At 31.7% G+C, this 27,832-nt stretch overlaps 1 protein-coding gene across 5 annotated transcripts; it reads right to left on the bottom strand.

Moving 5' to 3' along the window:
- Window positions 1-2,180: 2,180 nt before the first annotated feature.
- On the bottom strand, window positions 2,181-27,832 carry fal (SAM and HD domain containing deoxynucleoside triphosphate triphosphohydrolase falten). 5 transcript variants are annotated; one of them, XM_076499805.1, is made up of 12 exons: window positions 27,479-27,832; window positions 27,058-27,121; window positions 26,189-26,349; window positions 25,310-25,499; window positions 24,635-24,781; window positions 15,747-15,776; window positions 14,091-14,258; window positions 13,587-13,678; window positions 12,839-12,889; window positions 12,120-12,351; window positions 11,275-11,367; window positions 4,818-5,078 (listed from the first exon to the last, which is right to left on the bottom strand). In XM_076499805.1, exons 2-12 carry the CDS (start codon window positions 27,064-27,066, stop codon window positions 4,830-4,832), a joined length of 1,422 nt encoding a protein of 473 aa, XP_076355920.1. In that variant the 5' UTR covers window positions 27,067-27,121; window positions 27,479-27,832; the 3' UTR covers window positions 4,818-4,829. The 5 variants fall into 5 exon arrangements, with proteins under 5 accessions (XP_076355922.1, XP_076355920.1, XP_076355923.1 ...); XM_076499808.1 differs by having other exon boundaries at window positions 25,310-25,494; XM_076499806.1 differs by having other exon boundaries at window positions 27,735-27,804.

Raw genomic sequence — 27,832 nt, 5'->3', positions numbered from 1 at the left:
ACACAGAACAACTATATGAAGATATATTGTATGACAGACCTAAAAATTAAAATATACTTTTATTACTTGTTATCTTATGCCAACTTTACAAACAGGATCATAAATGATATTTAGAGCAATGTTACACTGAAAGAGTTAATTCCTAATTTTATAAATAGTAAATTTTTATATAAAAATGATTCCTCATTTTTGAAGAAAAATCATGTTTCTTTGTTACATTATCTACTTGCATTGTACCACAATGGAAATTCCTGGATCCAGATTTTTGAAAAGAGAAATAGATATAAAAAAGAAAAATTAGAAGTGGTATCTTACAATGATAAAAAAATTAATTGATGTACCAAACATACAACTTCTTATGTTATTTGTAGAATGTCACACAAAGTTACTTAGGGCCATCTCTAATTTTGAAGTGATGAGTCAGAAGGAAGGTGGCATTGTTCAACAGCAATTAATACCAACTCTTCACTTACTCTATCTAATCAAATAATGTTATTTAATTGTTATTTTCAGAAAAAGCCCATGGCCCCAAAGTGCAAAGCTTGACTTATTTTCATGGTAAATAGCTGCAAACCATGGGACTTTTGATCCCCAGTCTGGAATAGTAGCCACCGGGCCACGATTAGCCTGATACTCTTTGAAAGAGATTTATGAGACAATTAAAGTGACTCATTATAATATTTGAAAACATTTTATAGTGTTAATGCTAGACAATAGTGAACATACACAGAGGTTGAGTACACTATATTAAACAGAATTTGGAGCCTCACCATATTACTACAGTTAATCTTGGTAATAGCCTTTCAGCATAGTTTCCCTAAAAGTAGGAAAAAAGTGCTTGCCTCTCCAAAGTCTACAATTCATCCATGTTTTCCATAATCCAATTAGTGCATGAGGATGACTGGATGACAATTTTTCAAAGCAAGTTGATCTTTCTGTTCATGAACTATCACGTGTTTTGTTACAAGATGTTGCTTTGTGCTTATCACAGCTAGAATTTTACTTCTTTCAAGTATATTTCTGGATGGTCCTGGTACTCCAAGTTGATCTATATTCCTTTGCCTTCCAGTGTCATTAACAACAAAAGTTATCATGAAAATTCTAAGTCCTCTGTAGGAATTCCTTACTATCATCTAAGTTTGTGAATATTTTGTTTTTAAAAATGGCTGTAACATCAAAAATTGATGTTACCACAATACTTACAGAACCCTAAGTAATGTTAAAATGTAGTTCTGATACATGTCATTATACTATGATTGTCATGTGACTTGACTTGCTGATTTACATATTAATCATTTTAATATAACATGCTTAATCCTCTATACATGCATCAGCACAAGTAAAAAAGTTTTCTATTGTTTTAAAATAATTAATGGACAGTAGTAGTACAGTATATAAGTGCCAACCAGTATATAAGTTTAGCATAACCTGTTTTATAGTTTACATGTTTTTCATATATAATATAGGTGATTTTAACTTTTTTGTGTGCAACAGTATGTAATAGTCCATCTATTATAATGTGCTATAGAAAATAGATTGTACAATAACATGGAAAAATAACAAAATAACAGGATATGAATCACTCAGGATTAAGAAGGAAAGATAAAAGAAATGCACATCCAATTAACTGGCAAAAAACTCTAGTCAACAAAATACAGATATCCTCCTTGGATATCCTCAAAATAATTAATTTATCCCAGTTATACTGAGTTTATAGCCTGGAATGGTGGATAGCACATATGTCTCTAGAAAGCAAATGTAGGATCAAATACCAACTTTTGGCATAACATAGAAACCTTCTTACAACTATCCAGAAGATAAAATTTGAAACTTAAGACATAAATTAGTTGATATTTAACCACAAAAGAAAAAAACAAACAATTAGAATAAGGTGATTATACAGGCTACTGGTCATGACAATTATAGTGACAACAAGATATATGAACAATGGAGCTAATTCTTGTTGACCTTGATATTATGCACAACACAGATATCATTCCTTAAATGACCCTAGCATTTTGATAAGGAACAATAATGTAATTTTTCATGACATCTAGTTGGAGTGACACTACCTCCAGGTTATGGTCAAAATTTTCAATGGAACATAAAGCAAGACTGATATTTAGGGCTTAGTCTCAGAACAATGAAGTTTTCAAATGAAATGAACAGAGATTTCAAATCAGCATCTGTTAATTAATACTTTATTTCAACTTAAATCAGTACTTAACAAAAAAAAGCCAATACACACTTATGTATTGTTATACATCTTCATAAATTAACACACAAAAATGTTTAAATATGCAGTCTTAACAAATACTGCACAGCATTCTATTATAAATCACAAAGAGCATGTTTGATATGTAACAAATTCCTATATCACACATATAAAAAAAACAAAACCATTACATGGGCAAGAAAATGAAAGACAAATAAACAATTTTTTCCACTATTTTAAAAAGCAAAACATACATCAGTGTAAAGATTATGATTTTTCAGAGCATTATGTCAAACAAAATGTTTTAATGATATTTTATACCTATAAAAATATATATACAAGAACTACAACAATACCAGTATGGTATTGTTTAATTTTAATTTACTACAAATTGCTTTAATTAATCATTTTTTGTACTATAAACGTTACTTTATTTCACAAATGTTAGTCCTTATATTGTAAAGTTCTGAAAATATAAAATGCTAAAGATACTATGCAATTTTGGGCTTCTTTGTAACAGTTGACCCTTTAGCTATTGCACATTTATACAAAACAAAAAGAGAGTTTACTGATCGAACCATACTGCAAGAATGCCATACATTTGTTTAACAATTGCTGTGCGTAGGTTTGACTTGTATATAGATTTATGGTACTGTTTATTTTCTTTCATGGTACCATTCACCATAATATATCACTAGTGTTATTTGTAATATTTGAATATTCATTACGGGTGCAAAACTTGCAAGTTATGAACATCAGCATTTTCTTTATTTGTTTGATACATTATTGATAAGTTGGAGATTTGTTGGAAAGCATGAAAATTAAAATTTCTACAAATATATTATTTTATAATGATAACACTAATTAAAACATGGATTATCAGTAAGAATATAGCAGAACAAATTAATAATGCTCAAATTATATATATAATTCTTATTTTATAAAAAGTAAAGTATTTTCAACTATTAGAAATTCAATTTTCAGATCAAGGCAATAAAATCACCAAATGATTGTACTTAGCAGCTCTGTATCATTTAAACATAGAGCCAGAATAAACATAATCACTGTAGGCAGAATGCCTTTCAAATCTATTGATTTCTATGAATCTTCCATATGTATCTTTATCATAAATTTATCATTAAATGTTTGATAAAATTAGTGTTAAAGTTCAATTTACTATGGTTTAATCTGGTAAACTTACTTAAAATAAGTATTTCATTTGCAAAATCTGAATTTATGTCTTTGGTGTATTTCTGTCATGTAGTAAGAAATCTTTAAATTTTTTTACTTTCATATCACTAAATGTTTATTTGGAATTACGCACAAAGCTATACAGTCGGTTATATGTGTTTTGCCCACCACTGGTAGGTTATTAAATGTTAAAAAATTTAATCTGTTTAAAATACACTAGTTCATAAAAGACATTTAATGTAGGAAGGATAACTAGAAAAACAAGGATATTAACTGCACCTCCTCCCACAAATATCAAGGCTTAACGTAAACAGAAATGTGATGTCCATATTAACCTCACAGGTAGATGAGAACCCGAATAAAATATTTAAAATCAGTATTAACAAAAAATATAGTTAAATTAACAACTTAAAATAGAAATTTTAAAATAATTCTGTGCATAAATAGCTTAATTTAAATAAAAATTAACACACAACAAATAATATAGTGTTGCTTGCAGACACTTATTCTCATGTAGTCTTAATTCCACTAAAAACAACCAAAACAAAAACAGAGAAGTGAGACTAGATATTTATAACTAATTCATTTCTAAAAGTATCCTTGATTACTTTGAATTAAACATTTAAGAATAAACTTGTATATGCTTGCAAACAAGTTTTATAAATAAAGCAAATATAACTTGAACATAAGTCAGTTCACTGTAAGTAGCTTACATTATACATAAATAATACAAACTGTATAAAATACATATATACAAGCATATATTATTATACATTATTTGATATAACATATAAAAGGACTGTTCCTTTTACTCAAAAATGTTTAACATTTTTCACCATTCTAGTTTTATCAAAGTTGATCAAGAACCAAATTAAACATCTAGTTCATATTACACTGATTCAACAGAAATGGTATACATACTGAAATGTTATTAAGTACATGCACTTTCAATAATATGATGTTTTTTTTGTTAATGACATAATTTTAAATTAAACCTCTGTTTACAAGACTTTCTCACATATACACCTATGTTTGAATATTATCCACACTATTTTAGGAATTTGAATTAAAAACATTGCTGACAAAGTACTTAATTTAATAACTGTTTCATATTGTTACACGTCATATAATTAAAACTTAATATTTTATGGCTGTTTGTGGAGTAGCATAATTATATTTTGTAACAGATGAGGTTTAGGTTTTAATAATGAATTAAATACTTTGTGGTTGAGAAAAATAATTTCTTCAGATGAAAGGCTGAATTCTTTTGGATTAGAAATCTTCCAACAATAAGACCTGAAACCTTGAAAATGAGAATAAGGAAGAACCAACATATTAAGTTCAATGGTTATTCCAACCTTGTATGGCATACTGGTTGAAGTTTTTAAGGCCTCTGTTGCAATAAAAAAAATTTTTTTTTCTTTCACTCATTATCAATTTTACTTTCTTTTTTCATTCTCTGACATATGTTTCTTAAGGCATCAATAAATTCCTTTTCTGTTTTAGAGGTTAAAACCAAAAACTTTATATGACGATATTTTTCTGGAATAGCATAGACAGCATCAATTTTCATCTTTGAAAGTGGCACTGCCCGTTTAGGATGATGTTTTTTGAAGATAAAAATAAAGTCCAAAGGATTCAACTCTTTTTTACCCCAATGAATATCTATTATCTACATAAAAAGAAACATAAAATTCTTATGAATTATGTATTTAAATATGTTGTGTAAAACTTCACTCACAGAAATAAAAATGATGTAATAAATAAAACTGTATATTATGAACATTTACAATACATATTTACTTATGCAATAATTACATACTTTCTTTGTACCAAAGAGGTAATTAATAACCCTTTAGTTATCTGCTGTATCAGTTCAACAGTTATCCTTAAATCACTGTTATAAGTATAATTATCTTTTAGAACATTTAGAACACTACATTATTATTCTTTGTGTTTTCATTTAATCAATTAATAATTCTTGTATTATTATTATAACAATAAAATAATTAATTTTTAGTATTTTTCACTTTATCAATTACCAAATTCTTGTTAATATCTTTCTTTGTATCAGTTAACAATAATACGTCACAAAATCTGAAAATAATATATTGAGTCTTTTTGTCATAAAAAACCTACATGTAATAATAATTTAGTCCTTACAACCTTCTGAAGTAAAAAATATAAATAAGATTTCATCATCTGTATAGTAACTAACCTACAAGTTAACAAGTATTAATACTGGTTATTCTCAATTAACCTTTCTTTTAGTATAAATGGCATAAGATCTAGTTTTCTTTTTCAACTATGCACTCTTGGTTTGGAATATTCTTGATATTAAGAGCTGTTAAGGAAGAGACAAGTTGGCTATCTTAAACATACATAAAATTTAGTAGATATGTTTTTAAGTACACCCTAACTGTCACTGCATTTTAATAATAGCTTAGTATATTCACTGAATATTCTATACAAGAATCCTTTACCAAACACATATTTCATTGTTTGAGTGAAAGTCAATATTTTTTACACTACTCATGTATTTCCAATAAGTACTGACCTCTTCCATAGAATAATTTCTCTTGTTCATTGCTGCCTTCTATATGCACAAATATATATATGCTCACCACTAGCCACCCTTGAAACTCTTATCCACCTCACATTCAATGCAGTTCTACTGTGTCTTTGCATGCAAATAAGCATATGGCAAACATTTCACCAACAGGAGCATGAAAATCTCTATACACTATTCAGCCTGATATTCATCTCAAGATTACACACAAAGAAGCACTGGAACTTAGAAGGGTGAGAATGACCAGTGAAGTAAGTACCTACTGGAAATATATTTTCATTGTCAGAAAATATTAACTTCTGATATGGTATTTTACCCCTTCTCACATAATACTTAAAATCACAAATTAAAAAAATCAAAGGGACCAATGAAAAAGTTGCCTGAGTGAGCATCCTTCAGAAAGCATCAAATGAACATCCTAGGAGTGTGATCTCTGTTGAGAAAGGAATACACCTGTGAGAGACTGCACAACATCTATACCAAGTACACACATCATTCAATGAGATAGCAAGTGTTGCCTATTGGATGACCCAGCTCATTACTCAACACAAACACCTGCAAATCAAAATCCAGAAGATGGTAGGATGTGTGGTTCCCAATGAAATAAAGTAACATTGAGGAAAACTAAATGGATATGCCTCCTTATGTAAAATGGCTAGGGTACATAAGATGATACCTGGTGGGTCAACTCCATTCTAAAACCAGGTGACTTTGGGTATTTATCTTCTGGTTCATGATAAGAGGAGGGTCCTTACCATCTTCACCTCAAACCTATGAAACAGTAGGGAGAATATTCCATCATGGTCATTTAGACAGGACAAATGTGCTCGAATCCTCAACCAACACTAGCCAGTTGAGAACTAGTCAATAAAATGATGGTAGGCAGTGAAGTGCCTATGTGGTCGTTTATTCAAGTCCAAAACATATGGACTTCTGGTTTCTGGTCCAGCTCCATACACTACCAGAAGTTATGAGTCATTACCTGCAGGTGGTATACCAGGTACCCCCAGACAACCAAGTACCTGTTAGCCAGTCCAGCTGTTTGCAATATCAAACTCTGAAGCTTCAGCTTGATGGAAGAAGTATGCTGGGATATGTTAAGACAAAAGCTCCTGACTAACTCATACATGAGGAATTATGTTGACTGGTCCAACTCTAATCTAAACTTGTCTAGGAAGTGACATCTGGGTAAGGGAAGGATGAGGGGTTCCAATTAAAGAGGTGAACTGCATTTTAATGGATCTACTCCAGTGAGAGAGTGCACACCAACAGAACACCACTGTCCTACTCTGCTGAGTGGGATTGAGCATTCAGGAAAATTCCCAATGGTACACCACCCTAGCAGCTTGGAACTGGTAAGTGGTAAGGAGGGGGAAAAATCCAGTGGGGAGCCTGTGAAATACTACACTGGAAACTGTGTAATTGGTGGTGAATGTAATCTTATTTTGAAATGCAGACCATTCTTGATTTATTCAATCGAAAGAATGAGAGATGTGGGCAGCAATTCCATTCTGTTTTACTCGTGATAGTCCGTCAGTTAATACAGTCTGGAACAAGCATAATTGCGATGCAATACAACATCAGGTGAACCTACCAGCAGTTTTATGGAACATCCCATCTCAATAGTAAGTGTTACAGGCCTGATATATATATCTTAAGTTAAATATATGAGTGTGTTGGACCAAAGATTCCATCCAATACAGTAGGTGTCCGAGACATCAATGACTTACAAATACAACTTCCAATAATCATCTATTTTTCATATGTATATAAGCCTACTTCAAATATTTGTCTGCTTTTAACTCTCTTACTATGAAATGGATAACCAATCATAAAATATTCACTCACAAAATAAAGTAATCAATAATACCAGCACTAAACAGTATTTTATATCTGACACCCTGGTTTCCTCTGGTGGGGTATCCCATTTTAACACTTGGCTGGGTCCAGCTCCATGGTCTTGGACTTAACCTATAAGAGATACTGTGCCAGGGATGCTCTAGATAGTATATATAGCTGTTTGTTTGTGTGTGTGTATTCTACATGTGATATATTGTACCTTACAGATTTTGCATCTGATAGCCAATAAGCATACCTGGACAGGCACAACTAACTTATGAGCAGAGGATCCATTGCACTTCAGGATCGTGCCCCTTATAGGCTTACTTTGTCATTTCTCAGGCATCTATTTCTACATTTTTATTTGAGGAAGTCTCAATCTTAGTTCAATGGGATATATAAACATGTTCAAACTCCCAATGAACTAAGTATGAGACTTCCTCAAACTAGTGATTGGCTTCATTATATGACATAAACACAGTAGATTGAGTTAAATTATTAATGAGATATAAGATTTTGCTGTAAGTTTAATCATAATATTTTTAATAACAGGTCTTTCATACATGTTATATGCATATATCTAATATGTATTTAATCCAGAATCTCTGTTTAATGAAGGTTTTATTTTTTACCATGATATAAAAGGATTCTTTAAATTTTCTTGTTTTCTCAAACTTATTGGTGTCACTGGCTTGTGGAATATACACAAGTGCAGGTAATACATGCCTAAAGGTTTTTTAAAAACAATGTTTTCCTCAGGTGCAGGTTATTTATGTAAAAAATATAATACCATTTCAAAAAGAAAAACAAAGTGCAAAATTGAAAACAGGACCAAAACATTGTAATATCTGATGATCTAAATATGACTATGCTTAAATGAGAAGCATAGAGGAAGTAATATTCATCAGATAGGAGTTTCAAGGTTAGTGGTGAGCAAAAAAAGAATTTTTGTGCATAGAAGGCAGCAATTAATGAGAGAAACTATCATGTGAGATAAGAAAAGATTCTGTATTGGAAATAAACTTTTATAAAGCATAATATTTTAATATTTTCTTTGAATCAAATTAAAAACAGTGTCAATAATAATCTTTTAAATCCATTAATATGGGTTCAGTCAATTTGACCAACCACGTGACCTCTTTGTACTTGTTTAGTCTTTTTGGATTTAATATTCCTAACTTTAAATATAGTGTGCATATCTTCATGAAATTTGGCATTTTTTCAGTTAAGGTCCTTCACGTACAAAAAAAATCACATTTTTAATAAGATAAAATACAGAATTTTCCATGAAAATATTGAGTATTTTCTTGAACAGTCCATGTGCAAAGTAATTTTCATGTTAAAATTAAAAATACTTTTTCTTATCTCAAAAATCTAAACTTTTCTTTGTGTAATTTCTAAGACCTCCTAAATGAATTTCAAACAATTTTTTTCAGCAAAACTTTAAAAGTTTATGTTATTCTCTCCTCTCTATCTCAAAATGGAATCAATCAATATGACTGACCTTGTGACCACCAAAAAACAATTGATATAAATCTAAATTACCATTTTTCTTTTAGAATGATTTCAAATTGTAACATCAAACTACATTCATTTTCCCTAAGTAGCTCTAATTTTTTAACAGTACATATCTATTTATAATTAAGTTTTATTATTTCATTGCTCTTTGAACCATATCTATCTACTATCTGTACGATTACAAGTCTAAAATCACTTGGAAAATATGCAGCTGATGTTGAACTAACAAATTACATTACCCATAAACTACTATGAGCTGCATACACATGTACCTTGTAAAACATTTTTATTATAATATCATTATTTATTTTACCTAACCTAAAAGAATCCTTATTTTTACATTTTAGTTACTTTCATAATTATACATAAATGATAAACATGAAAAACAATAAATCACTTAAACAATCTTACTTTTTTCTTGCTGTCAACTGTCAAAAACAGTTAACCCTAATTTTTTTATATTGATGATAGTAATGCACTTAATTTTGATTTAATTAAATAATACACCAAACAATGTTTATTAATAGCATGTAGTACGTAGACACATTCCCTTACCTCCCAAAATTTTTCTGACTTTCTATCTAACTTTGTGACAAGAGTACTTACAAATTCATCCAAGCTAGTCATTAACTTTCTCACAGGAATAATGTTGGTACTCTGAGTGAAACTGACATTCAACCATTCAGAACATAATGTTATACAACATATAATTTGATAAATAAAAACCTTTACTTTGTATTGGTTATAGGTAATACATAATTAATCTTAAGAGAGAACTATTAACAAATGTTTAAAAGAGAGGATGTGGCAGAAAGGGTCTGATTTCTATTCAACAGCTCTGCAACCAAAGAAAGTTGAAGACTATAATAAGTGTGGTTTATATGAGCAATGACAATTTTATAGAGAGTAATTTACATTTAATGTTGTACTTTTTCAAGGGGTGGTGGATAAAATATGGATGATGATGTGCCAAGAGAAAATGTCACATATGTCACCATATGGAAATTTCAGGATTTTTTAAAAATATTGGCTTGTAGAATTATGAACTTAAAAGTTATAAACTATTAAAATATGGATTATTTGTTGAGATATGCCAATCTAATTGATATAACATAAAGAAAAAGTAATTTAATAAAATTTTGAATGTAAGATGCTAAAACTTTGTGTGATGTGCAGTAAAAGATACCAGGATGGATAGGGTTAGAGAAAATCCTAAATTTCATTTAATATGAGAATTGTGACATTTGCTCTCTAGGTATCCTCTCTTTTCTAGTTTATTTACCATCTCTCCAAGAAGTATAAAATATAAGATAAATTATTTATCATAATGTAGTTATCACTGAAGCAAAGCATAATTCTTATAGCCTTAAAACTTATTTGTTTATAAAGCCATAAACTAGAAAACTAGACCCCTCCAAGAGAGAATGTGACAGGTGGGTGTGACAGGAAGGATTAATTTTCTATTTGGTAGCTCTGTAACCAAACATAATTGAAGTCTATAAACAATATGGTTTATTTGAGCAATGATAGTTTTATAGAGAGTAATTTACATTTAATTTCATATATTTTCAAGGGGTGGTGGATAAAATAGGGAAAATGACACGCAAAGAAAATATGTCATATAGGTCACACTAGGGGAAATTAAGAATATTTTTAATATTGCTTTGTAGAATTAAGAACTTTAAACTTACAAACTATTAAAATATGGATTATTACCTAAGATTTTATGCTATTCTAATTGGTATAACATAAACAAAAAGTAGTTTAATAAAAGTTTGAATGTAAGATATTACAATCTTGTGTCATGGGCAGTAAAGGATACCCAAGGTGATAGGGTTAAAAATAATCCTTGAGTACATTTACAATATTAAATAAATAATAATTTTACAACATCAGATAATATTCTTAATTAATATATGAAGAGTGAACTATTTTAACATACTTCTAATCTGACTAGTTGATGACACTCCTTATTAGGGATAAGACCAGGAAGTTTAGATAGTTGGTCACAAATATGATCCTTATAAATTTTTTCCTGTAAAAAATAAATGCACATTTTTCACTTTAGTTAATAAAATTAAATAAAAACATACAGGATTTTTTAAAAGTTTAACTAACAATATTCCAAGTACCTGCAAATATGATGGTGAATGTATGTATTTTTAAGTCTTTTCACTTTTATTCACCTAAAACTATATTGATATACTAGATTGATAATGACAAACTAGCTACTGGATAAAGCCACAACTAAAATACCTGAGTGAAGAAAGTGACAGGTGTAAGAAGGATATGATACCATACTGCTAACATATCAAATGGAGATGAACCCTACTTAATACTAACTTGTAAAAATGTCTATAGCATCTCTTAAAAGAAGTATGACTCCATTCCAGGAGGATTAACATAGAAACCGGTCAAGTTAGTACAAGTTTTGCAGAATAATAGTGGTATATACCCCTTGTTTCAGATACAAGTTTATGATATTTCTATGTCCACCCTAAAAGGAATTCAGTATCTGAAGAACACAAGTGCATAAAGATTTAGAAACAAGAAACTATATAGATATATTTTTTACTAGTTGTGAAAAGTGGAACAATTGTTTCAATTGTGACACACACACACACACACACAGAGTTACTTGATGCTATTTTACAAGTGAAGTCAGTGGTGACAAGTCAAACATTTTATCTTTTGATTTGTGTTTCACTTCTGATCTTTTGTCTTTTAACTGCTTTGGGTTTCTATTTTTTAAACTACTCTTGGCAGGTTTAGTAACAGTTTACATACCTGATCAGTATTATCTGCATCAAAAACATCTATAAGTTTATAAAAGGTGCTACTTGAACTTCTTTCTTCCACAGCTGTAAGAAGTTTCTTTGATTCTAATAAATCTGGTCTTTTGCTGTTCCGAATCTCATAAAACAGTACCGAATCAATCAGCATAGCATATTTCTCCAGTGCTTCATAACCACCCTCACTTACTGCAGCTTTTGTTATTTCCACCAAGTTCATTTTATTTCTGATAAGTAAACATTGTATACATCATTATAAAATAAAACAAATCCAATTAGTTTACAAATCCAAACTTGAGAAGTACCTTGAAAGTGAAAACTTTCACATAATATTCCTTAAAAAAATTAAATAATGTACTTCATCTTTTCTTTCACATATTATAAACTTTACCTTAATTTATGTTACTATATCAGGTGTACATACCTAATCATTACAAACAAACTTTTATGACAATTGATAGTTAATTAAAAATATACAAAACAGTCACAAGAAAATTTTATCCTTTAGTTGGTTAAATGTGTATCATTGTATGTGGTTTATATTTTCTTTATCATCAAAACACTAGCTATTGAACTTTTTGATAAAATTTTCTTTAAAAAATTATTCTAATCACAAACATTAGAATTATTGGATTACAACTAACATTAAAACAGTCCTATAATGTGACATTATGCCCTAGAACAAATCCACGAACAAACAAAAGAAAAACATACCCATCAGGTCCAGTTAATTTATCAAAGGCCATTACTAAGGCATCAATCATCCTACATAAAAAAGGTATGTATAACATCTTATAAATGAGACTGATAAGAGCAATATAACATAATATCCAAAATTTACAACAAAGTAAAACTTGTGTCATAAGTGAATTATACAACATATAAAATCAATGGGCTAACTGACCACATTGTGTCTACTGCACAGATTGAGCAACTCCAAATCTTAGTCAAATCACTGAAGAATAAAAAACAGCACTAAATACAAAATATATTTGAAACACCAAGCACGTGCATCACCTATTAAATTAGATAAATTTGTAAAAAATGAGCAACATTATTTTGTTCTTGCATTTATCTGGACTTGTACTTCCTGATTTTTGCTTGTGTCAAGGCTCACTAAATGGTAGTTTGACGAACCTGAAGATTCTTCACACTTTACCATATCAGTCAATATATAAAATACTGAGAAATAATATGTAAATGTATTCTTTTCTTATTCAAAAATTATTACATACAATAAACTAGTTTTTGTGTTCTTTTAAGATATTAAAAGTTACAAATTAGCAGGATTTAAAAGCAAAAATGTGATAAAAACTACAATAAATTAATCAACATGAAGTTTAAGGCCATTTCCAATATTTGACAGTAAATTATCATTTTCAAAACTTATAATTTTATTATTCACTTCAGTTTGTCTCTTGGCCCACTTTAAGTCCTAAACATTAAAGGTAACTTTACTTACATTTGTTCCAATATTAGTACTTTCTTGTGCTGATATACTGCAGTATGGAGATCACTCCTTGTTTTAAACATATCACTAATGTTGTGAATAGCCTATAGTAGAAAAACAAGTCAGACATACCTTCTTTATAATAAAAACAACAATATCAAACCATTATCTTCCTTTTTAAAATTTTATGAATATAAACAAAACTTAAACAGTATTGCTTTTGAAAAACAAAATAAAAGTCTGCATCTCATAAAGTTCTGCATGAGAACTTGCTAAAACAATAAACATTAAAGCATGAAAAAACATAAAAATGTTAGGCAGCATCTACAAACATTTGCCATAATGTCTTAACTTATACATAAACTTGGAGTACTACAACAGGACATATCCCATCAATGAACACAATATAATGATGTAGTCGTTCTGAATTTCTTTCTTTCATGTACATTTACATAATAATAAAAACAACACCTGGCTTTGCAGCTATACAGGTAAATGTTGACAGAATGCACATACTTTGTCTCTGAAACAAATGTGCTGTTTACCATCTTCTGCTCTTATTACTCTTGCATTAAAAATGAGACGATTGTAATCAAAGTTACACTTCAAGCCCACGTAGTGGCAGTCTCTCATAAAGTAATCCCATTTATCAACATCTAATCCAGAGTCTTCATTATTAATGATCTGTTTTGAGAAACACATAATCACAGAATTATTTTTATAAATCTTTCTTTAAAAATCCATTCTGATTCAATCAACACATCAGATTTTACCACGAGTAAAATGAAAACAAATCAACAGCCACACTGTATTAAGATTATTTTTGATACTCATCAATCTACCAAATTTTATTTTTATCACTTACACAGGCAACAAGTATTACAAAGTAAAGATTATTTTGTTATTATTTTGAAACTCAAATTACTATATGTTTTGTGCTCACTGTTACTTCATAACACATTATTTTATTAATTTAATTGTATGTAATTATTTTTATTAGTATAATTATTAACTTGAGAATAAAAATAAATTTATGTTTCATATGTGAAAACAACTAATTAAAGATTCATTTACATGAAAATATAATGTTTCTATTTAATATCAATTTAAAACAATAGTAATAGTAATGTCACTTCAACAGCTAAAATATTTACTTTGTATCAAGTAAATATTTATATTGAAGTATAAATCAAAAACTAATATTGTAAAAAAGGCACACAGTTTAAAACCACAAAAAATTAAGTTCATTATTGTGATTAGATATTTGTCATACAGAGTTAATAATTAACTTTTACTCTTAGACTAATGATAATTCTTTTCTTTTGAATGTGAATCATTAATAATAATAGTTAAATGTTTACATTTTTAGGTAAATTGTGTATTATGATTATTTATAACTGAGTCTAGCATGAGACCTAGAAAAGCACAGCTTAAGTTTAGGTATATTAAATAAAATAATTTGGTCATTAATGAGAAACCTGATGGAGATTAACAGAGTCGTTTTGAAAGAAAAGCTAATTTTAAAGGAAAAAATTATTAATACGTAAGGTTTTTAATAAAAGAGTAATCCCCAGTGGCTCAGTAGTTAGTCTGTTTGCTCAAAACATTAAAAACTGGGTTTTGATGCCTCTAGTATTCAGAGCACAGATAACCCATTGTGTAGCTATATGGTTAGCAATGAACTAATGAAATAAGCAGAAATACTCTACACTTTTGTATTTAAATTTTAAGAAATTTTATTTTACATTTGACTCAAAGAAAATCTTAAAATTTAGATGCATAAGAAGCACTTACAGTTACATAAAGCATAATTACATTTTTGTAATACTTCCCTTAGTTTTTATGATTACACAGCTTTCATTAGGACTAAGTTATTGCCATGTCTTAAAAATAAAAGTATCTGTTTTTTGTTTAACCTTTCCCTCATTTTCAATGATGATAAACAGACTGCTTAGAAATTACTCACAATATAAGTGAAGGAATATGAAAATCCATTTGACAAAAAACACAGTAAACACACAGACACAAAAAGTTAATTTTTGAGTGACTAGTGTTATTAAGCTTAAACAAACTTGAGACCAACACTAACTTGCTTGACTTTATTAATACCTGTACAAACTTGTCAACAAATTAAAGCTACTAAATAAGCTTAAAGTAAAAATGTTAACTTACCTGATAGAGGAAATGACGATCACTATCTTCCTATTTTTTAGGTTAAAAAAAAGTTTTTATAAGAATTTAAAGAGGCCATTACATATATGTACACAATAATATTGAAAATCCAACTTTATTCCTCAGGTATACATTTTTGTTTTATTAAAATGCTGTCACTTAATGTTGTGTAAACAAGTTCATATACTTTACTTCCTACTTCACTAATAAAGTGGTAGGTTACATATCTCACTATTTTAAAAATCATAATGTCCAAAATCGTGTAAACTTAAAGGGTAGCAAAAGTTAACATTTTCCCAATCTGAAAATGTATTTTGGTTAGATATTCACCTCCAGACAAAGAGTAGCTATAGCCTTCCCACTTCTGCCAATGACATTTGATTGCCACAAGACTTGAGCTAACTCCCACTTAAAATTCATATGTTTAATGTGAACTGTACTGGTGCATCATGATATTATTATGTAACAATAGCCTTCCATCAACAGAAGGGCAACACAGCCTCTATGCACAGAGTTCCTTTAGGCATTTGCACTTCAAGTAACTTCACTCTTAGATGAGAGAAGAAGAAAGTGCCCCAAAAGTTACGTGTGTGTGTGGGGGGGACGAATATGTAGAGATGCAAGTATCTGTCAGAAATACATTTTCAAATTATAAATATGTTAACTTTCAAGAATCACAAAGAATAGTTATTTAACATTTTATGGCACAAAGCAACTAGACTATCTGCACCAAACAACTGATAAAAAGATTAAAAGTAAAGTAAAATTATCAAAATTCATAAAAAGGAATCAAGTTAAAACAAAACAAAGTCTAAATTTTGAATTACAAACTTAAATAGCATTAGATCCAACTTTTAAATCTAGTTTACAGCAGTAACAGAGAGAGTACAGTAATACAAGTTTTAAAAGAATTTCTGTAGCATAACTTTAATTATCATAACTTGCCAGGATGACTAATGGGTAAGTTCAAACATCAGCATTTATTACTTGAAGTTGGCCTTTCCAGTTCTGGTTTTGAGTTATTTGACATTATGGCCATTTTATAATTTTGTATCAAACTAATTTTACTTTAATTCATAAAAAGGAATCACGTTAAAAACATTTTATGAATTAAAATCTTAAATGGCATTAAAAAGGCCAATGGTCTTTAAAAAATTAAAAACATTTCTAAGGTGGACAGTGTCACATTACCAATGACACTGTCCAGTGTCAGGGATATACCTGTGGACAAAACATGTCTAAAATAGTGCCGTTATTGAAAGTTGTAACGATGACATAACAGTAAAATGTGGACTATTGTGACAACTTCTTCTGATCCTTACATAAACAAGACATCCAAAGTCCAACAGAGGATTTTATCTAGAAAAACTTGTTTTCATGTTGCTCATTTCAAGTGGACTGTTAACTGGAACACAGCTGAGCCTTAAATACAGGACAATAGTCCATGTATGGAACATGCATAGCAGTGATAGTGCCAGAGCAGAGAGACTTAAATGTGGTGTCAGTGAGCTCGTTCCCCTGAATACAAATGTGGCCTGGTATCCAGAAGAACTGGAGAGAAGTAGATGTTAAAAAGAAATTGGTCAGTTGGTATTGAATATTGGCAAGAACAAAGTGAGAACTAATGTGAAGCAATTCCACTGCCAGCAGAGAACTCAGAGGGTCTGTATAATTAGTATAATTTGAGTACTCCTTAGCTTCTTTGTGATCCATGGTAACAGAAATGGCATGCAGTTCGGCAGTGAACATAGAAACTGTAGATAAGATTCTGTGCACAACCAATGAACCACAACAAAATATGGCAAAACCCACACAGTCACCTGATTTCAAACCATCTGTACAAATGGGAATGGAAGGATGGTTTGAAAGATGTTCAGCAAACAAAGGACAGTACTTCCAATTGGGAGTATCTGTTTTTATCAGATGACTTAAAGAAAGATCACATTTGGAGATGGTAGTAAGCCATGGTGGGATGGGCTGACCAGTGGATACAACGTTATCCTACTGTGCCTGGATATGCTTTTCTGAAAAAGCATGGCCAACTGAGGAAGGAAAACATAATCCCAGGTGGGATGCTGTGGTAAGGACTGAAGTTTTGAAGTTTGCAACTATCTTTACTGAGACACTGTGTACAAACTCTGGATTGGAGAAGTGTGGAAAGCCCCCATGCAGAGCCAATGCTCCTGATGATGAAACAAGGTCCAGCATCTTCAATAATGAGGTCCTGACAGAACCATAGACCAATTTAAAACAAATAAGAGCACAATATATCTTAAGCACAGTAAATCAATCCACTCCCGCAATGGTGGAAGAGAGGACACTGAGGATGTTCAATGCTCTTGCACGTTCAACTCATAGCTTTTTGATGTGTGGTATAAAGGTCAGCTTGCGGTCAAAAATTCGTCCCAAGAACTTTGCCTCAGGGACCACTGGAAGCACAATTTCACTGATATGGAGTTCAGAATTGGGGTGAATACCTCATTGGCAGCAAAAGTGCCTGCAAATGGGTTTAGAGAAGGAGAAGTTAAAACCATTTGCTATGGTCCTTTTCAGTAAACCTGCCACTCAATAAACCTCATGGTCAATGACTGACATGAGATGTGAAAGTCGTCAACATAGAGCCCATTTGCAATCATAAGTGGGAGTGATGGCATTAATCTTTATACTGAAAAGTGTGACACTCAACACACAGCCCTAAAGGATTCCACGTTCCTTTGGGAAAGTGTCAAACCCATACAAACTTGGAATCACCTGCCCCATAAAAAAATTGTAAATAAAAATGGGCAAATGACCACACAGCCCATATAAGTGGAAGTCTTGCAAAATGCCATACGCCTGTGTGGTATTATAAGCCTTCTCAAGGTCAAAGAACAGTGATACAAAATGTTGTCATTTGAGAAAGGCTTCTCTGAACAATGTTTCAAGTTGAATCAGGTAATCAATGGTGGAGCACTGTCATTGGAATCCACACTGGGTGGGTGAGAGAAGGTTGTTTGATTTGAAGAACCAAACAAGATGAACATTAACCATCCTCTCTAAGGTCTTACAGAGACAGGTTGTCAAAGCAATTGGAAGGTAGTGTGAAGGAATCTTGGGATCCTTCTCAGGCTTACAGAAAGGTAGGACAATAGCCTGGTGCCAGGCATCAGGAAAAATGTTCTCCTGCCAGATCTGGTTAAAAACAATCAGAAAAATAGCAAGAGAAGCAGAAGATAGATGGCGCAACATTTCGTAGTGTACATCATCAGGTCAAACTGATGTACTACCAGACCGATGATGGGCCAGTGTAAAGGGGCAATTATAGTCAGAAAGACAATCAGCTCAAAAGGAAAGAGGTGATCGCTCTGCCCGAGTCTTGATGGCTAAGAAGGTGGAGGATGAAGCAGAAGTGCTAGATACCTGGCAAAAGCTTTCACCTGGAGTATCAGTGATGCTCCAGATATCAGCTAATTCCTGGCCATCAGTGAGCAAGATCCAGAGGGAGACGGAATTATATTGCCCAATGAACTTTCAAATCTTGTCCCATATGACTTTGGAATTGGTGATAGAAGATATGCTGGTTGTAAACTTAATCCAAAATTCCTTCTGGCATCGACTTCTTACCCACCAAGCAAGTGCATGGATCTACTGGAAAGCTATGCAGTTCGAGAATGTGGGATACCTACGAAAAATATTCCAGGCTCATTTTTGAGCCTTCAGTGCCATGTGGCAGGCAGGTTTCCACCATGTAAAAGGATATTGTGGAAAACATGTTGAGGTTTTAGGAATACATTGAGTAGCTGCCTGTATAATAGTCAGTTATTGCTACTATGCAGTCATCTACTGATGGCTTACTGAAGATGGCAGGATCAAGTTTTGCAAGAGCAGTAAAAGAGGGCCAATTGGCCTGATCCAGCTTCCACCCAGGCATGCAGATTGGGTGGCATTGACCATGGTCAGTCTCTCTCAAAATTATAGGAAAATGATCACTGCCTCATGGGTCATTGTCAATCCTCCATGAAAAGTGGAAGAATAGTGAAGGGGAGCAAACTGAGATATCAATAGCTGTAAAGGACTGACCAGGTGAATCAAAATAAGTATAATAACCAGTATTGAAAAGAGAAAGCTTGTGATTGGAGAGCATACTCTCTACAGAGTGACCCCTCCCATCAATATCAGCACTTCCCCAGAGAGGATTATGTCCATTAAAGATCCCCAGGATTAAAAAGGAAGATGGCAACTGTTCAATGAGAGCATCAAAGTCTGATTAATCATAGGTCTCTCCAAGTAACAGGTAGAGAGAACAAACAGTGATGGTATGACCCAAGGAAACATGGATGGCTATGGCTTCCAAGGGTGTGTCGAGTGGTCAAAAACAGGGTGGGCACATGCTGATCAACCAACAGTCACCCCTTCATGCACTTGTCCATCACACAGTCTGTCATTTCTGTACAAAGAAAACTGCCAAAAGGTGATTGTATTGGCAGGTTTCAGAAATGTTTCCTGTGAGGAAAGACATACAGAATGTCAGGAAGTAATCAGTGCTTTAATGTCATCCAGATTAGAATGTAAACCTCGAATGTTCCATTGTATCAAGGTGTCCATTTTTATTTATGTGTAGACCAAATAGGTGTAAAGCCCTTTTGTTTATGGCCACATCTTTTTTCTTTATTTTCTTTATTCGAGGGAGGTCTATTGATGATTGGGCAGGTCTTTGTTGTTGAAAGAGGATTACAGCAACTGAGGATGCGAACAAATGATTGTTTTACATCTTGGGGCAGGAAAAGATGTATCCTAGGAAATGCCCATATCTGGAACCAAAGGAAGTGGATATTGGGGTTTGTTGGAATGTATGTTAGAGACAGAGATGGATGTTGACATTGATTCATCAACTTTTTTTAATCATGAAGGTCAAAAGACTTTTTAAATGGTTTGAGAATGATCCTTTTGGAAGCACAGAGAGATTCGTCTAAACTCCCACTGTGGTAGTGGAACAAAGAGCAGCAGCATACATCCAAGATGAAGTGATGGACAGCAACTTTCAAGCCTCAGAGTAAGTAATGTTTTGAATCATTTTCAAATAATGTATCTCTTTTTCTTCCAACCATTTAGGGCAAGAAAGAAAGTAGGATTGGTGAGAACCATTGCAATTGATGCAATGAGGGTCCATTTCATTGCACTCATAGGCATCTTAGTCCTTGCCTCCTCAACGAGCACACATCAAGGAACCACGACATGATGTCTTCAAGTGACTGAACCACTGACACTGGAAACATCTGAGAGGGTTTGGAATGTATGGCCATACCTTGCAATTAGGATAACCTGCCTTGATGGTGGCAGGTGAATGTGGTGATGTAAATGTTAAAGTGAGGACATTGGTCAGCATCATAATTCCATCTTTGTGAGTGGAAATATGCCTCTCTGCAGAAACTCCTTGGGTGGAGAAACCAGTGGAAATCTCTCACTTAAGGATGTTCTTCAAATCCCTCCCAATAATAACTCCTTGTGAGGAATTCAAAGTAGCATGGGACATAACTCAACAGGTATATCCCCAATTGCCTTTGAATGTAAGAGAAGCTCTCTGTCTTTAGATGTGGATGTTTCTGCCAATATGTCACCAGAGCAAAGCTTTTTGACTGACTTTGGAGAGCCAGCAAGTCCCTCTATTCCCTTCTGAATACAAAATGGAGACATTTGCCCTACAGGTTTGTCTAAAAGAGAATGTAATACAAGAAAATGAGGTACAAGTGTTACAGATATTGAAGATTGCTGCTCAGAATCTTCAAGATGTGGTCATCTACCTATGTACTGTTTTTTCACTATTTTACTTAAGTTTTTATTTGGAGGATCCATAATAAAAAAATTTTCAGAGCGCACTGACCCCACTCATTATGGAGCCCTACGAGGGGACACACTACAATGCCAAACAAGGACACTACAGCAGTGCCAGGATTTTGTGGGCACTATACCCAAACACCAGCATCAGATACAATGTCCACAACACCTGTTAACCCTAAGAGAGCCCATTTACAGGAATTCAAGGCCAAAGAGGTGAGTTAGGATTGGACCCTTGAACCACCAGAATCCTCTCCTCCCCTTCATGAGTCACCTTGCACAACAAACACATGGGTGGATATTTAAATTCCACAGGAGGTAAACTGAAAGAATAGCCTTCCCTGAGAGATCCCCTCACCATATACAGAAATCCACACCAAGGAGGAACCCTTGTGTCAAATGAAACCTAACACCATAGGTTGCTGAAGTTAGATGGCAACCCAAAGGGCCTGACCCCTTAAGGTAGCCACAGATGAGATGAATGGTAACCCAGGAAGCAGTAAGACATGAAGAAAAGAAATATCTAGAAACTGGAATGGGAGGGTAGGGGTAAACTAATATGATCAAGGAACAGAAACTTAAAGATGAGCTTAAGAAAGAGGATAAACTAGAATAAATAACAAGGAGTAATGCTGATCTGCCTTGATCCAGGTTTTCAGTGAATCAGGAATATCACTGAAGACCTCTGGAAGAAGAAAGGAAGGCTGACAAAGATAATTTAGAAATAAAGAAGGTTGGCAAAAATTAGTGAAAAGTGAATCCCAATCCCACAACTCCCAAGAGCAGAAGAATCAAGTAAAGAGAGACAAAAGTGGTACAGGCTCAGAGAGTAAAGAAGAGGAAGCAAACCTCACTGGAAGACCCCTCCAAAGCATGATGAAGTGCTCAAGCATAAGTGGAGAGATGACAAGTAACATGGGAGGGTAGTAAGAAAAAAAATAATAATGATATGAACACTGGGTGAAGTAGAAGAAAATGTATCTAACTCCTTAAGCAAATAAAAGAGATTCCAAAGACTAGGAGTTGACAAAGGAAAGGAAAAATGGCCATAAGCCAAGGCAAAAACAAAAAGTGAAAAAGATGAGGGGAACAAGGTATGTGGGTGCACACTTGTTCTAGAAAGGAGTCAGCATGAACCTTAATAACAGGTAGCAGAGGAAAGAGAAAATAATCCAGAAAATTTGCTTCATGAAGAAGATAATGGGAAAAATCAGAAGATACAGCTGAAAAAGAAAGAAATGACCATACCTCAGAAATCATGCCTATAGGGATTAGAAGGTTAAGGATTCTTCTCAATCAACAGTTGGTCAAATTCATTGTCCTTCTGTCATCTTCAAACTGACATGAAGGAACACTGGTTGAACAGCAAGAGGTGGCCCAGTATACAGGAGGGAACCCACAACATGCTGCATAATGGCTTTAATGTACTCAACAGTCAATGAGCCTCCAATAAACATAGCAGAAATAGGTCATGTGTTTGAAATATCTTTATTGTCCCAGGACAAGGCAGAATTCACTATCTCTTGAGAATTCATTAACGTTAAAAATTAGTTAATATTTTTGAAACAAAAGTAAAATTAGAAAGAAAATGCATGTTTTGTTAGTAATCACAAGTCTCATGAAATTAAATTTAGACAAGAAATTGAACATTTCCATTCAAGAGAATGCCAAGGAAAATAATGAAGTTGTTTCAAGTGCAAGTACTTTAATGTAGTCATTGCACATGGAGTTTGTGTTGCTCTCCTATTGATGGAGGGCTATTTTTGCATGGTTTCACTATGCACTTCTGCAGCTTACATTAAACATGTGAATTGTAGGTAGGAATTACCTCAAAACCAGTGGTATGCAAATCTTATAGGTACATACACGAGGAATAAATCTCTTCTGTGTAGAGAGGAGAAGTATTGTCACAAAACTGTATGAATGTGCCATTTACTGATGCATGTGTTGGTTTATGTACAAATCTTTCAATATGAATATCTGTCTTACATTATTTACTATATATTTAAGTATAAAAATATCATTCATCTTATCTAAATGCATCCCAAAAGTAAAAACTGGATGTTTATGCAGATATGGGTTTTTGCAAAAGGGTTTGAACTAAACATAGCTGAAAGAATATTTCTAGAATTTTCTAGCTAATTAATTACCTATCGTCATACTGATCAACATAATAATTATCACAAAAGTTTATTTATGACTGTTATAATTGCCTTCACATGACAGCAAAGTGATTTAAATAAAAAATAAAAACAATTTGAATGCACAAGGTTTAAAATTTTGGTCTCTATTCAAGCTGTTCTTTTGTATTTATGTTTCATGAAACAAAGCATATTTTGTATTTTAAATCAAAAGGTTTTAAGTATTCCTGTTTCAATCTAAACGATCACATCTCAAAATATGTTCAAACCTTGCATTCAACCAAATTACATAATGCAAAAATGTACACAAAGAAAAATTGCATATCCTTTAAAATTAAAGGAAGGTTATAAATTTGCATAATTTTCAATATATTTTTTCCCTAACAGTGCATTAGAGGGTGTAATGTTCATTCAGACTCTAAATTAAATTCAGGAACTACAGTTACCATGGTCAACACAATTTGCAAACAAAAAATACTGAAATTTCAGTGCTTTTTTTTGAAAAATATTCTCAAAAACTGAAAGAGAAAAAAACATTCACTACTTACAATAGCATTACTATAGTAACTTGAAATACACACAATACCAATACTACATTTCTTTAGTGCCTAAACTATAAACTCTTAAAATACATCTGAATTTACAATAGTACAAGATATTAAAAATATTTGTTATACTATTATTCTACTAGTAATAGTTAAGCAAACAGTAATTTATAAGCATAAAAGCAGGATGAACACATATAAATGCTCTGTTAAAACAATAAAATTCTTTTTATGCTTATAAATCAGTTTGCCTAATTAATCCTAAATCAACATGTGTTTCCTTACTCGACTATTATAGTACAGAGCTATCCAACTGCTGACCATATGGAAGTATATTTTTAGATTAATAATTTTACTCTTTTAAATTATTCTGACTTAATGAAGCTACCTCATTTTTTCCAATAATTAAATTTTTAATGAACTCAATGTCATCTTCACTAAGAATTTCTTCCCCTTGTTCTTTTAACTCTTCAAACCTCTGCTTCAATTTGTCCTTCAAAAGATAATCCACCATTCGAAGAGATATATCTTCATGCTGTTAAAAAAGGCTTACATGAAGGTTTTATTTTTTATACCAATAAAATTTTATAAACCCCGAAATTTTGTTCATATATTTGGTAACATTGCATAAATATGATTATTCAGCAAGTTACTTCATGTACTATTCTTTGTTATCTTTATTTTAATACTTTCCTTGTGTATGTTTTATGACCGATGATTATGTGTTGATCAGAAATAAGTTTAGGATAACAGAATCCAATTAACCAAAAGCAACATCGACAAATCATTATATTAGGTAAAAAATTCAAGAATTATGAGATAGATCAGTTGCTAAGTATTTACAAGCTAAAAGAAATACTTAATATTATGTTCCTGCATCAAATTTGATTTACAAAAATAAAAACCACTAATTCTATTGAATAAAATCATTACTTGAATGTTATTATTAAGAGTATGAAAGTAATGAAATATAATCTTTAATCATAAATTTTTAGTTATTTATATCAGAAATTGCCTTTTATTAAGATAAAATAGTTATTATGCTGTACCATGTGGTACCTACCTTAAAAATTTCTTTTTCTTTATGATCAACCCTATGGATAAACTTTTCCCAGAAGTGAGAAAATGGTCCATGTCCCAAGTCATGACAAAGTCCAGCCACTTCTACACAGATAATTTGTTTTTCTGTGATTTTAAGTTCTGGCTGCTGTAACTTCAAACAAGTCATAAATTTCCTTGCCAAAAATCCTACCCTGACAAGAAAATCACAGAAATATTTAATAAAGACAAGTAATTGACTCTAAATCAGATTATATAAAAGTTTATTGGTATAAGAACAAAACATAAGATTACATCACTATTATTTACAACATAATTTAGCATAACTGGATTAAAGTACACCATCTATGAAAGATCAGTTTTAATCACTTATAATGCTAGCTACTTAATATGCACAAGCATTCTCAAGAAAAATTCATACAGAATACTGTGCACATTTGTGCTCACCTTGCTGTGCATAGCACATCAATGGTTAAAAAAAGAATACATAAGTGGATCGTTAGAATTAAACAAGCAGGTAAATTGTTGAATTAATTTCCTCTGAATCATACAGAAGACCTGTAGATGATTTAAATGTTAGAAATTATTATAGATTTGGACATTAAAATGTTGGAAATGCAATGGTTAAGCTTAGGAAGTTCATTTTCAGACTTGTTCTATAAAATTTACAACATTGTGAAATGATTTGTTTCAGATGTGGTGAATGTAGTACTTTGAATTTTTACATATTCTACTGATTTTCACTTGTAAAATCTCTCTTAAACGACTATGTATAATGTTATACAACTTCTAATCACATAAAATAGCAAATTTCAAGATATTAAAAAACTGGTAACATCTAAAATTAAACCATACTTAATCCAATAATAAAATTAGTTCATACCCTAAGGAATGTTCAAAACGTGTGTTAACTCCACCAGGGTATATGTAAGAAACAAAACCCAGTTGCTTTATATGGCGAAGGCGTTGAAACAAAGAGGTGTCTATAATTTCTACACACAACGGAGGAAATGAAATCTGACCATGAACAGGGTCACAAAACACCTGTAATTCAGAATATACATATATGTAGTTAGTCTTTTTAGAAAACTAAATATAACTGATTTGAAATTTTACACATGGGTTTACATGACAGTCATTAAAACTTCAGAAATATTGAGGCTGGTAATAAATTTTGATTACTTGTTGGTTAAAGGCTTTGCTACTTCTTTTGAGCTCTACTCATAATCTCAAAATAAAATTAAAGTTAATATCTAAATTAATTATTCTTTTTTTTATATACAAAGGAACACAGATATCATGTTTGATTACTTTAATGTTCATTAGTACTAGTTTCAATCTTAGTGCATGTAACATTGCAGTAATATTTTAATAACTGAGTAAAAGTGAATCTTATCTTAAATATTAAGTTGTTTGTGAATCAAGTTAGTTGATACTTTTATGGGTGCAAAGTAGAAACTACTGTTAGGGAAAAAAAAGAGCTCTGTTTACAGCTCAATTTGTGAACAGAAACCATAATAAAGTGAAATAAAAATAATCCCTTTTGACCTGGAGTAAAAACAAGAAATTAGGAGGAAAAATCTCCCCTTTCCACATTGAAAAAGTTTGACTCTTTCCATCAAATAATATTTAGGGATTCTATTTTTCAATATGTTTGCTGCATCTTTAAAGATATATTGTTTAACATCATGAAATCCTTAATTGCATTTTATTACAAACATGAAACACAATAAATGTTTTGTATACACAAACCTTGTCCATGATACAGAGGCCAGAATTAGTTTTGTAAACTGTTTTCTAGAGTGGCTGTACAAACCTATATAAAAATATAATGTAAGAAAAATGTATTTATATTCAGTGCATATATACAGATGAGTGTCCCATTCGATTACAAAACCAGAACGCGTATTTGTTTTTGTAAAATATTCATCAAATAATGAATATTAACTGAAAAAAAGACAGAAAAACAACAACAAAACAACCGTGATATTCTAAATCGATATCGTCTAAGTTGCAAGCACATAGTAACGTATATAACGAAAGATATTGTAATAAATACTTTGATAACTCGATTTTTCAGATAAATTACAAATAATTTTAAATCATGGAGAATAAAAAATCTTCTTAAATCAAATTTTAAAGGTGCCAACCACATAGGAACCACAAACCGTACCTTCGAACTGCTACAAACGTTTCTGTATGAAAACTGCTTTTATAATAGGCTAGACAGTAATACAGGAGTTACAGACTTTGAAGTTATTGGGGTTAAAACAATGATTTTCGTCTCTGTGTACTTTAATTCTTCCTTCTTTTCAGACAGAAACCAAATTGTAGAAAAACTGATAAATAATGCGGAAAACATTTTACTGAAATTATATTTTCATTACTAAATTTTATATTATTGTACAAAATGTGTCATTATTACTAACCGAAGCTACATCTATACCAGACATCAACCATACAGCTATAAATAGAGAGGGAAATTTGGTCACGCAACCGTGTGACGACTGTGGAAGTCGCTGCCATT

The sequence above is a fragment of the Tachypleus tridentatus genome, chromosome 4 (genome assembly GCF_004210375.1).
Source record: "Tachypleus tridentatus isolate NWPU-2018 chromosome 4, ASM421037v1, whole genome shotgun sequence".
In the NCBI taxonomy this organism is placed as follows: domain Eukaryota; kingdom Metazoa; phylum Arthropoda; class Merostomata; order Xiphosura; family Limulidae; genus Tachypleus; species Tachypleus tridentatus.
Note: the sequence above shows the minus strand (reverse complement) of the source record. Positions and strands in the feature narration are given on the sequence as shown.

What these genes read in the sequence shown, in the direction of transcription:
- fal (XM_076499805.1), bottom strand. An exon ending in ATCGTCATTTCCTCTATCAG is followed by an intron (nt 14,259 to 15,746) that starts GTAAGTTAACAT and finishes TTCTCAAAACAG; the next exon opens with ATCATTAATAATGAAGACTC. An exon ending in AAATTAACTGGACCTGATGG is followed by an intron (nt 12,352 to 12,838) that starts GTATGTTTTTCT and finishes TTTACTTATCAG; the next exon opens with AAATAAAATGAACTTGGTGG.